This window comes from Ananas comosus, linkage group 19 (genome assembly GCF_001540865.1).
Source record: "Ananas comosus cultivar F153 linkage group 19, ASM154086v1, whole genome shotgun sequence".
Classification (NCBI taxonomy): domain Eukaryota; kingdom Viridiplantae; phylum Streptophyta; class Magnoliopsida; order Poales; family Bromeliaceae; genus Ananas; species Ananas comosus.
In genome coordinates, this window is record NC_033639.1 from 10,574,578 (window position 1) to 10,584,626 (window position 10,049).

Consider the following 10,049-nt stretch of genomic DNA (forward strand, 5'->3'; position numbering starts at 1 on the left):
GTGCAAATAAATGAGATTTCCAAAGGCACTTTGTAGGAGTAATTGCATAATTTCACATATCTGCAGATTTTCAAACTTCAAAGTAACGGAGGAGACAACATATGTACATAGCTAAAGCTTTCCGGTTCCAAGTCAACTTCCTATAATACACTACTGGCTATAGAAACTATTCAAAACGTTAAGAAGAAAGTATCAAAACTATTGTTTATTCCTCATTGTGTTTTTTAAGTCAAAAGTTGGACATAGAACAAGATGGTACCCAACAGTAGTACAAACCAACATTGGCATGATGCTGATATTCCCTCTCTATATTCGAAAAATGGGAATTAAGATCCTATGCTTAGAGTTGAAGGTGCTTTATAGCTGTTTGCACATCCTTATCCCCTCGGCCGCTGCAGTTTAGTACAACCTTTGTCCCATTCGGTAGAGTCGGGCAGAGAACTTCCAAGTAGGCCAATGCGTGAGAAGTTTCTAATGCTGGGATGATGCCCTCCAATCGAGAAAGCCGCTTGAAAGCTGAGTACAAAACATATTGAAATATGATACTGGAAATACTTCAAGAACAGTCGGATCAATAAAATCATATTGAAATATGAGCCAGTAACCACACATAACATCTAATAAGAGCTGCAGAGGATAGTCTCATTTTACTGTATTTGGTTTCTGATGGATCCTTCCGCTCCATAATATCACTACTTATACAGATTTTCATGTTGGTTACTAGCCGTGATGCTATTTCACAAAAAGAACCTTCACCATAGCTGTTCATTCTTTTTGAGTGAACTTGAAGCTCATTCAAGTTCACTTGATAGTTTGCATTCTTCTATGAAATACTTTTGCTTCACAGAGATAACAACTCACGGTAGAAGCGTAACACATGAATGTTCAATTTCCCAATGGAACAGGTCAGGAGTAAAAAACATTATGTAACCACAAGCAATCAATTGTCTGACTCATTGGGATAGCAACTAAAGTTTGTGTGACAGAGGTTATAGAAAAAAATAATTGCTCATAGTCTAACCTTCCAAGGCCTCATGATCAGTGATGCTATAGTACTCTGCACGCCCAATATCCTTCAAGTAACTGTGCTCTGGTCCAACACCCGGGTAGTCCAAACTATCAATAAAAAATGAAGAAGAAGAAGAAGAAGAAGAAGAAGAAGAAGAGAGGTTAGACATAATTTTCCAATTCCCAACCAGGATAACAAACAAAATCAGAAGAACCGTAAGGAAATTAGAAACTTTTATAACTGACCCAGCACTTATCGAATGAGGCTCAACTATTTGTCCATCCTCATCTTGCAATAAATAACTCATTGCCCCATGCAGAACCCCTACTTCACCTTTTGTTAAGGTCGCGGCATGCTTCCCACTATCAAGTCCAAACCCAGCAGCCTCCACACCAATTAATCTAACGTCTTTATCATCGACAAATTCATGAAAGAGTCCAATCGCATTTGAACCTCCGCCAACACAAGCAACCAAAACATCGGGCTTGCCACCCCACTTTTCCATCGCCTGCTTTCGAGTCTCCTTGCCAATAACGGCATGGAATTCTCTGACCATCATAGGATATGGGTGTGGACCTGCAACAGAGCCCAAAATGTAATGGGTCGACTCCACGTTGGTCACCCAGTCCCTTATGGCCTCTGAGGTGGCATCCTTCAGTGTTGCAGTCCCAGAATGGACAGCTCTTACCTGCTTAGAAGCCAACATTACATAGAAGTGAGACAAAAAATCCTCAGACATCCCATGATTTTCGCCGCCACAATTACTCGAATGAAGGCATCCGACGAATACATAAGCAGCAACTGATAGCAAAAACCATAGACCTTGAATAAATTGCTAAGAAATGCAAATGCATTGGAAGTTCAAGAAGGGAAAACAGTCCAAGCCAAACATACATCATATAAATAAATAAGAAATTTTATCCCGTACCGACCTCTGCCCCGAGAAGCCTCATCCTGAAAACGTTAAGGGCCTGCCTCTCCATATCTTGAGCACCCATGTAAATTACGCACTGCAAACCGAATCTCGCACATACAGTCGCAGTGGCAACACCGTGCTGACCAGCTCCTGTTTCAGCTATGATGCGCTTCTTTCCCAACCTCTTTGCAAGCAAAGCTTGCGCTACAGCATTGTTGATTTTGTGGGCGCCGGTGTGGTTAAGATCTTCCCTTTTCAAGTATATTTGCGGGCCCTCACCGTTGGCACGTTTATAATGTTCTGTAAGGCGTTCCGCAAAGTACAGCGGGCTCTCACGGCCAACGTAGTCTCTAAGAATACCATCCAATTCTTTCTGCACCATGGGAAGTCCAACTAAAAGATTAAAGAAAAACTGAACCGACGGCTAAATCAGGGAAGCATGAGAGTTTGAAACATTCATATAAACAATACTGGTAACAGAACAATTAGACAACAGTAAAATATTTGTTTTTCTGATGCTTGCTGAAGGCTAAAGCTGCTAACATGCCGAAAAGATTAATTTGATCAATCAACAAATGGGCAGCTACAGATGATTTGTAAAAATTTAGCTATCCTCGATATTGGTTTGTTAAAGCTATGTATACGGGGAAATCATTAACAAGAATAATCTCGCTATTTGCTCATCAAATTATTTACCCACTATCAATAAATGTGAAACACATCTACTATTTCATCCTAAAGCTATGTACGTGGTAAATACGAAGCCTGAAGCTTTTTCAGTTGTTTATAATCTTCGGCGGACGTAAAATTAAGCAGAGCGAGATCAAAATAATTAGCAAAAAAATCAAAAAGATGCAAACTTTAACCGATCAAAGAGCTAAAAACGAAAACTTTGACCACCATTAGGAATCCGAGCACGAAAATCGACACGACCTGAAACTCAGCGTCCTTGGAGAGGGATCGAAACGCCTCCTCGAGCTCGGCTAGAGCGTGCATTAGGGTTTCGGGGACGTACTTCCCGCCGAACTTCCCGAACCTTCCGAACGAGTCCGGCCTCGCCGCCGCCGCCGCCTCCACGGCGGCGGGCTCCCGCGTGAGCGTATAGGCGACGGAGACCGGGGGTCGCATCGCGGTGGCGCACCGCCGCGGGAGGCGGAGCTCCGCTGGGATCGTCCGGGGGAGGAGGAAGGAGGAGAATGAGGAGGAGAAGGCCGAGGGCTTGGAGAGGGTAGGGTTAGGGCTCCTGAGAGCGGAGGAGGCCATGGAGAGGGAGAGGAGGGGGTTGTGGTCGATTTGGTGGGTCACTCCTCGTGGTGACCAAATAAAGAAAATGGTACATATTTCTCTCAATTTTTTTTTTTTTTTCAAAAAAAGGGTCCATGTGACACGATAGAATTGGGAATAAGAGTTAGATTACCGTCATGTAAGAGTACCTATATCTTCATGGGTGTATCCTAATCAAGATTTTAAGTGCCCGTCGGCACGAGTCGTATCCATCGTGCCGTACCGTGTCAATAAGATACCGACACGATATAGATCCCGTGCCGATGGCACAGTTCAAAACCCTCTATTTTTTAAATTAATAAGTAATTTCCTCAATAAAGTTCAAAAGATGTGATAAAAAGACATAATAAATAATTAGAATATTTTATTGCTAAAAAAATTAAATATTTCATATTATTATATGTCGGCACATAAAAATTTTTTTGACCGGCACGCATCGGCACGACTCAGCACGCACCGTGTCGTACCGTACCGGCAAGTTTCCGGCACTACCCCGTGCTACGGCACTTAAATCCTTGATCCTAACCACATTTTTTGCAGTGACGTGGCGGGGTGAGGTTACCGGGAGTAATTGCACTTGTATTTCGCTGAGCTGGACGTGGTTTGACCCTCCGAATCTAGACCAACATTGCATGGACCATGTCTATAGACCGTGGACTCTAAACTTACATCTTATGCGACTTGTTAAATATCGTTAAATTTGATATAGCGACCATATTCAATGAATAATTGAATACACAATTTTGTGTACACGATTTAGAGCTTATTAAAAACCAAAAAAATCACTTACTATCCTACTTACAAAACTGGTTCATGGTGGACCAGGTTCAGGGAATTTCCCCCGGCATTGCGTAATGCGTTCGTTCCCCCACCGTTCAACACCCGAACCAGATAGTAATATGAATTTCTTCCAGGGATCTATTTGCAAATATTCATTTCAAAAACGGAGGAAGCAAAGGGGGTCTCTCTTTACACCATCCATGAACATAACAATAACCCGCGCCAAATCCACCACTCACTTCTCCAAACTCGTCCACAATTCCAATCCCAAATCGAACCCTCACACCTCACTCAATCTTCACACTTCCTGTTCAAACCCTAACACGAAACCATCTCCCACTTACTCCTCTCTTCTCCAGCTTTGTATCGATTCCTTCTCCAAAAGAGCAGGTAGATCCCTTCACGGCCATGTTTTAACAGCTGGGTATGGCTTAGGTTTGCATTTGAGCACCAAATTTGTGATCTTTTACTCGAAATCTGGAGACACCGACGCCGCTCGAAGGGTGTTCGATGAAATGCCCCATAGAAGTGTTGTTTCATGGACCGCGATGATTTCGGGGTACTCGCAAAATGGATTTTCAGAGAAAGCTCTGAACTTGTTCTATGTAATGCACAAATCGGGTATCGGAGCGAATCAGTTCACATATGGGAGCGTTCTGAGGGCCTGTTCTGTAATGGCTTGTGTTAGAAGTGGCAAGCAGATTCATGGGTGCGTGGCAAAAAGCAGATTTGTAGGGGATATCATTGTGCAGAGTGCTCTAATGGACATGCATTTGAAATGCGGCTCTTTTGAGGATGCTTTGTGCTTGTTTAGGAGGATAGAGAGGAGAGACGTGATCTCGTGGAATTCGTTAATTGGGGGCTGTGTGTTACGTGGAGTTGTTGATAACTCGTTTGAATTGTTTTCCTCGATGCTGAGAGATGGTATGGTATGGAATTTGTTACTTAATGTTGCTGTGATGTTTTCTGTTGTTGTGCTTGCTTGTTTTCTTACTTTCCTCGAGCTTCACTGAAACACATTGAATTGTATGTAATTTACTTTGTGATTTCACTGCAGACTCATGATTTATAGTTAAGTTTCTTCAGTTGATCAAAAACATACACAATCATCGGCTACTTGTTGTTTGGATAACTATTCGCCTGTAATCTTTTGCAGCTATTGAGATGTCGGAAACTCACTGGTAGTCTATGTGTTATCTTTGTTTAGAAATGCATCATGATTTTGTATTGACCTTCAGCTGGGATCTCGCATGAATGGCATACAATTACTTGCATTTAAGCTAGGCGTTTTCAAACTACAGATTCTGTGAACTTTTCCTCCTTTCCTGATTCACAATCTATACAGGTCTTCTGCCCGACCATTTCACCTTCGGAACTATTCTGAAGGCTTGTGGTAAAGTTAAAGCTCATTCATATGTGGAGCCGATTCATGCTCTCATTGTCAAGTTGGGTTATGAAGATGAATCAATTGTCACAGGATCGCTAATTGATGCATATGCAAAGGGTAGGAACATGCACAGTGCGAGAACTCTATACTATTCATTGCATAAAAGCGACCTTGTTTGCTCTACTGCATTAATCAGTGGATACTCAATGGAGAGAGAGCACTGCCATAAAGCGATGGAGCTCTTTAGTGAGATAAACCACAGAGGTATGATAGTAGATGAAGTCATTTTGTGCTCTATTCTCAATGTATGTGCCAATGTAGCTTCTTTAAACTTGGGAAGACAAATCCACGCTCATACACTTAAGAACAAGTCTAGTTTTGACGTGGCAGTGGCCAATGCTCTCATTGACATGTATTCTAAGTCAGGAGAGCTTCACGATGCTCATCGAGCCTTCAATGAAATGCAGTATAAAAATGTCATTTCTTGGACTTCACTGATTGCCGCGTATGGAAAGCATGGGATTGGAGAAGATGCAATAACACTCTTCATTAAAATGGAAAATGAGGGAGTGAAGCCAAATGATGTCACATTCCTTTCCATTCTCTCTGCATGTAGCCACTCTGGTTTGACTAATAAAGGAATGGAGTATTTTAATTCTATGGTGAGTGAGTATAAAATCAAACCGAGAGCTGAACATTATTCTTGCGCTGTTGATATTCTCTGTCGAGGTGGTCAATTAGAAGAAGCCTACAAGTTTGTATGTGAGATGGATGCTAAGCCCAATACTTCACTTTGGGGTGCAATGCTAGGGGCTTGTAAAATTTATGGTAATACGGCCCTGGGAGAAGTTGCTGCTGGATTTCTTTTTAGTTTAGACCCTGGAAGGTCTGTAAACTACATCGTCCTTTCAAATATGTATGCAGCAGTAGGTTTATGGGAAAATGCACAGAGAGCAAGGAATTTGATGATCCAAAAATTTACAAAGAAAGAAGCTGGAAGTAGCATCATCTACCTAGACAAGGGTGCCATATAGAGAAAATCAAGTGTCTCAGATTAATTGACGTAAAGTGAAGTGAAGAGAACTTCTACAAATACAGGTAACTTTTCAAACATATACTGGTTAATATGTTCTTAAGGTGAATCTCTTCTTGAAGATGCCATATTTTCTTTAGCTCTCCATTCTGATATAGTTTGGAAAGGCCTGTTTCTTTTCTCATTTTACTGCTTTGTTATTTGCTAATTTCTCTGGCTTTTTGAAGAAATTTGCTGGATTATATTCACAACTAATCTTATATTTCATCCTTTTGAATTCCAGATTGCTTCAGTATACATAAAAGCTAAGATGACTCAGAAATTCAGGTTAGCAGGTAATGTCTCTGTGTTACTTCTGTTAGTGGTAAAGATTGAGTTGAAATTTCAAAGCGCGGTAAGATGTGTGGCTCCGAATTACTGTGTACTTAGCTTTTTGTTACTCTTCTATTAGTTTTGTTACTATTAAACTGTTTTGAATTGAAGAATATAAGTGGAGTATATATCAGGCATTAATCCTTACAACATACGATGCTGAGGTTCCAGAAAATTATAGTTCAATTTGATTTTACTAGTACCTGGATGAATATATGTTCATTGCATTGGATAAGAATTAAGGACTTGAGCTCAACTAAAGCACAACTATATGGCCGTGAGTGCGGCCCTTTGAACCTCAGTTAAGAGAACCTGACCTAACCAGAAATATATAATACAAATTCCCTAGATTTGTTATATTGCTAATTTCGCTCTGACCTCTAAAAACTTTCAATATAGTTTCTTACAGAGCTTCCTCTCCCCTTCCCATATTGTCTGCGAGTAGTGAATTGTTGTAACACTTGCCCAACATCACCAATTCTAGTCTTGTAGTTAAAGTTTCATCACAATGACATAGATGTTGATAATCCATGCCATCGGTTTTGATGTTAGTATTTACTTGTCCAGGGGCTAAGTGCTTTCAGGGTATTAGATGTGTGTGTGGTGGTCTATGTTGGTGTTTTCTGATAGAAATTCACAGTACTTTTAATAAGACATGTTTAACAATCATTTAAATTATTCGAATCTGTTTTTAATGCATCCTCTAGTACATCTAATTAGAATTGACGTGCAGTATGCACTACAATGTAAATGATCACTTATAGCAATGCAGCACAATCCTGGAAGCATTGTCTATGCATCTATACTAGTAACTATAATTAGTTTAGCTCCATTATCTTAAAAAAAAAAACTTTAGCTATGTAATGCTTATACTTGGACTAGGACCTAGATATTTTTTCTGTAACAAATAAAAAGCAGCCAGGGAATCCTTTCTAAGCTCTATCACGGATCTCCATGAGTTGCTTTCCCCTCGAAAACCTTAATAACATCGCCATCCTTGACATTGTGCTGATGGAAAGAGTAATCTTCATTCATTACTTCTTTATTGTGAACGAAGAAATATTTGTCAGGGACATTTAAGTTTATCATAGCGTATGCTCTACGCAATTCATCCCTTAGTAAACCCACTTTAGAGTGCTCTTCCATCTCGACATGTATAACCAAACTTCCATTCATTGATTCTACAGGTAGATTAAGCTTTCGACGAGCGCGAGTTGCTGGTGATGACGATGCTGGAGGCGGGGTCCTTTGAGGCCCCAATCCAGGGTTAGTTATGACTAGTTGAACGGTAGAACCCTGGAGGATCTCATAATGCTCAGTGTCGCGGTCATTGAGAAGATAATGGCCATTGAAAATTAACTTCTGGGAAGTGACTGGGTAGCCTTTGTACTTCTCGACCTTCTCTTTTATTTCAAGGACAGTGTCGAAGTAGCCGATTTCTATGGTGAAGGTCTCCCCGGCGGATGTCACAAAGTTTACATCCATGAGGCTACAGGGGCCGAGTTTCTCTCTTTTTGTTTTCCTTTTTGTTCTTCTTCTTTTTCCTGAGGATGTTTGTTATTAACAATGTATAGAAGAAGCTAAAGTATCGAAATTTTAGCATGCGGCTTCTGTGAATTCAGAAACTCAGAGTTCATGTTCACTTGGTATAATTCTGGAAATGGAAATCAAATGCTTCTCAACAAAATAACTCCCTCTCCTCTTCCCTGTACTGAAGAGTGGTGTTTCACATTTTTGTGCATGCAAATGCTATCAACAACACACTTTGTGAACCACTGTTTTTTTGTTAAAAAAAAAACTCTATATTTTCTTTTGTTTTGATAATGCCTCTTCTTAGAAATCCTGCATCCCTGACAGATCATCTGTGCTTGTTTTTCCCTACTGTTCAATAATTTTTGCTTGTATTGTATATAAATGTTTTTAACAACAGTAATGATTTTACTGAGATTTTCTTTTTATTTTAGTGAATAACTCCAACTAACTATTGGTACTTAAGAGAGAGTTGATGCGCATGTTAAGATTCTGTTCATTAGAAACTACTTTTGGTACAAAGTAGGAGCATACTACTTTTGTGAAAAGAAAGGGAACTTTTTGAAAACTTTTTAAAGTAATGTACGGAGACCCCAATAAATATCGGCGGTTTTGAAATCGGTCCCTGAACTTCCTTTTGGCTGGGACATTAATGAGCGAAAATAAAGTTCCGAGATCTACTTCAAAACGACCTGTAGTAGAGGGAACTCCTTACGCTTTCACCAAAAAGAGTAAAAAAGGTAATAGAAATTAAATTGATCTAAGATATGTAAGGAACAAAGAAAATAATAATAATTATAATAATATAACAAAGTGATACACTGAACACACAGCAACAATCACACAGGAACAAAATGATATACTTTAAAAATCGTGCAACAATAAACTATTTGATGCTTAGAAGAACGAGTCCTGCGGTAAATATTTTTCATATTTAGATCATATTTTAATGGCTCTAATTATTATAGTTTTTAAACATTTATGCATACACGCCGTCGCTACAGTCAAACGGTGGTCCAAATTAGATCTTACAGTATAATGTGAGCTTGTCTCTATTAACATCTTTAATTAATTATGTTCGACCGAACACCTATTATTTTAAATAATCGAAAACGATCGTTATTTTCCCGATAGTTTAAATTACTAGAGAACGATATTTTTAGCATTTTGTATCCTCACATAAGGATTCGAAACGTTTTGGTAGATTTATAACACGGACTAAAATTAGATGAAAGAAATTAAACTAATGACGGTCTTGTTACAATCACGTGAACTTCTCCTTATTAACATCTCTAATTAATGCTAACCTTATTCCATCGCTACGTTGAATAATACAAAACGATCGCTTTTTTGCGATAACTTAACCTACTAAAGAGCAGTATGTTTAATATTTATATTTTCAGACTCATAACGTAGACTTGAATTAGATGAGTGAAAATTAAAAAAATTGATGACGGTTCAAATACAGCTGTTACAAATCACGTGAGCTTGTCTCTATTAACATCTCTAATTAAATGCTAATTAAACGAACACCTACTAATCGCGGAGCATCTTCAGTTGGCATAATCGAACCACTTTATAACCTATACTTACCATATTGATTAATTAATACTGTGACAAATATGTTTTTGACCTATGTGTATGCGCTGATATAAGAGATTTTAATTGAATGGTTCATGCAGTTCATGGGACGAAAGGTAATCACCAAGAACAAAAAGCATTGTATGCTTTTCTAGCC

The 10,049-nt window shown here is 39.3% G+C and overlaps 3 protein-coding genes across 5 annotated transcripts; 1 reads left to right on the forward strand and 2 right to left on the reverse strand.

Annotated features, from left to right (window-relative positions):
• LOC109724836 (tryptophan synthase beta chain 1) lies at positions 179-3,261 on the reverse strand. Its single transcript, XM_020253772.1, has 5 exons — positions 2,859-3,261; positions 1,942-2,298; positions 1,255-1,697; positions 1,022-1,116; positions 179-516 (listed from the first exon to the last, which is right to left on the reverse strand). The coding sequence occupies exons 1-5, from the start codon at positions 3,186-3,188 to the stop codon at positions 341-343; spliced, it is 1,401 nt and encodes a 466-aa protein (XP_020109361.1). The 5' UTR covers positions 3,189-3,261; the 3' UTR covers positions 179-340.
• On the forward strand, positions 4,116-8,405 carry LOC109725267 (pentatricopeptide repeat-containing protein At3g20730). 3 transcript variants are annotated; one of them, XM_020254384.1, is made up of 4 exons: positions 4,116-4,913; positions 5,335-6,474; positions 6,693-6,803; positions 7,969-8,405. In XM_020254384.1, exons 1-2 carry the CDS (start codon positions 4,190-4,192, stop codon positions 6,408-6,410), a joined length of 1,800 nt encoding a protein of 599 aa, XP_020109973.1. In that variant the 5' UTR covers positions 4,116-4,189; the 3' UTR covers positions 6,411-6,474; positions 6,693-6,803; positions 7,969-8,405. The 3 variants fall into 3 exon arrangements, with proteins under 3 accessions (XP_020109973.1, XP_020109972.1, XP_020109974.1); XM_020254383.1 differs by having other exon boundaries at positions 6,693-6,744; XM_020254385.1 differs by having other exon boundaries at positions 6,693-6,736.
• Positions 7,724-8,266, reverse strand: LOC109724822 (polyubiquitin-like). The gene has a single exon (XM_020253748.1). The coding sequence runs from the start codon at positions 8,264-8,266 to the stop codon at positions 7,724-7,726; it is 543 nt and encodes a 180-aa protein (XP_020109337.1).

Bases quoted from the DNA above. Each gene is read 5' to 3' on its own strand.
- LOC109724836 (XM_020253772.1), bottom strand. From the start codon at position 3,188: ATGGCCTCCTCCGCTCTCAGGAGCCCTAACCCTACCCTCTCCAAGCCC. The intron at 2,299-2,858 runs GTCGTGTCGATT...CCCATGGTGCAG, and splicing joins CCAAGGACGCTGAGTTTCAG to AAAGAATTGGATGGTATTCT. The intron at 517-1,021 runs GTTAGACTATGA...TTTTGTACTCAG, and splicing joins TGATCATGAGGCCTTGGAAG to CTTTCAAGCGGCTTTCTCGA.
- LOC109725267 (XM_020254384.1), top strand. From the start codon at position 4,190: ATGAACATAACAATAACCCGCGCCAAATCCACCACTCACTTCTCCAAA. The intron at 4,914-5,334 runs GTATGGTATGGA...CAATCTATACAG, and splicing joins TTCCTCGATGCTGAGAGATG to GTCTTCTGCCCGACCATTTC.
- LOC109724822 (XM_020253748.1), bottom strand. From the start codon at position 8,266: ATGGATGTAAACTTTGTGACATCCGCCGGGGAGACCTTCACCATAGAA.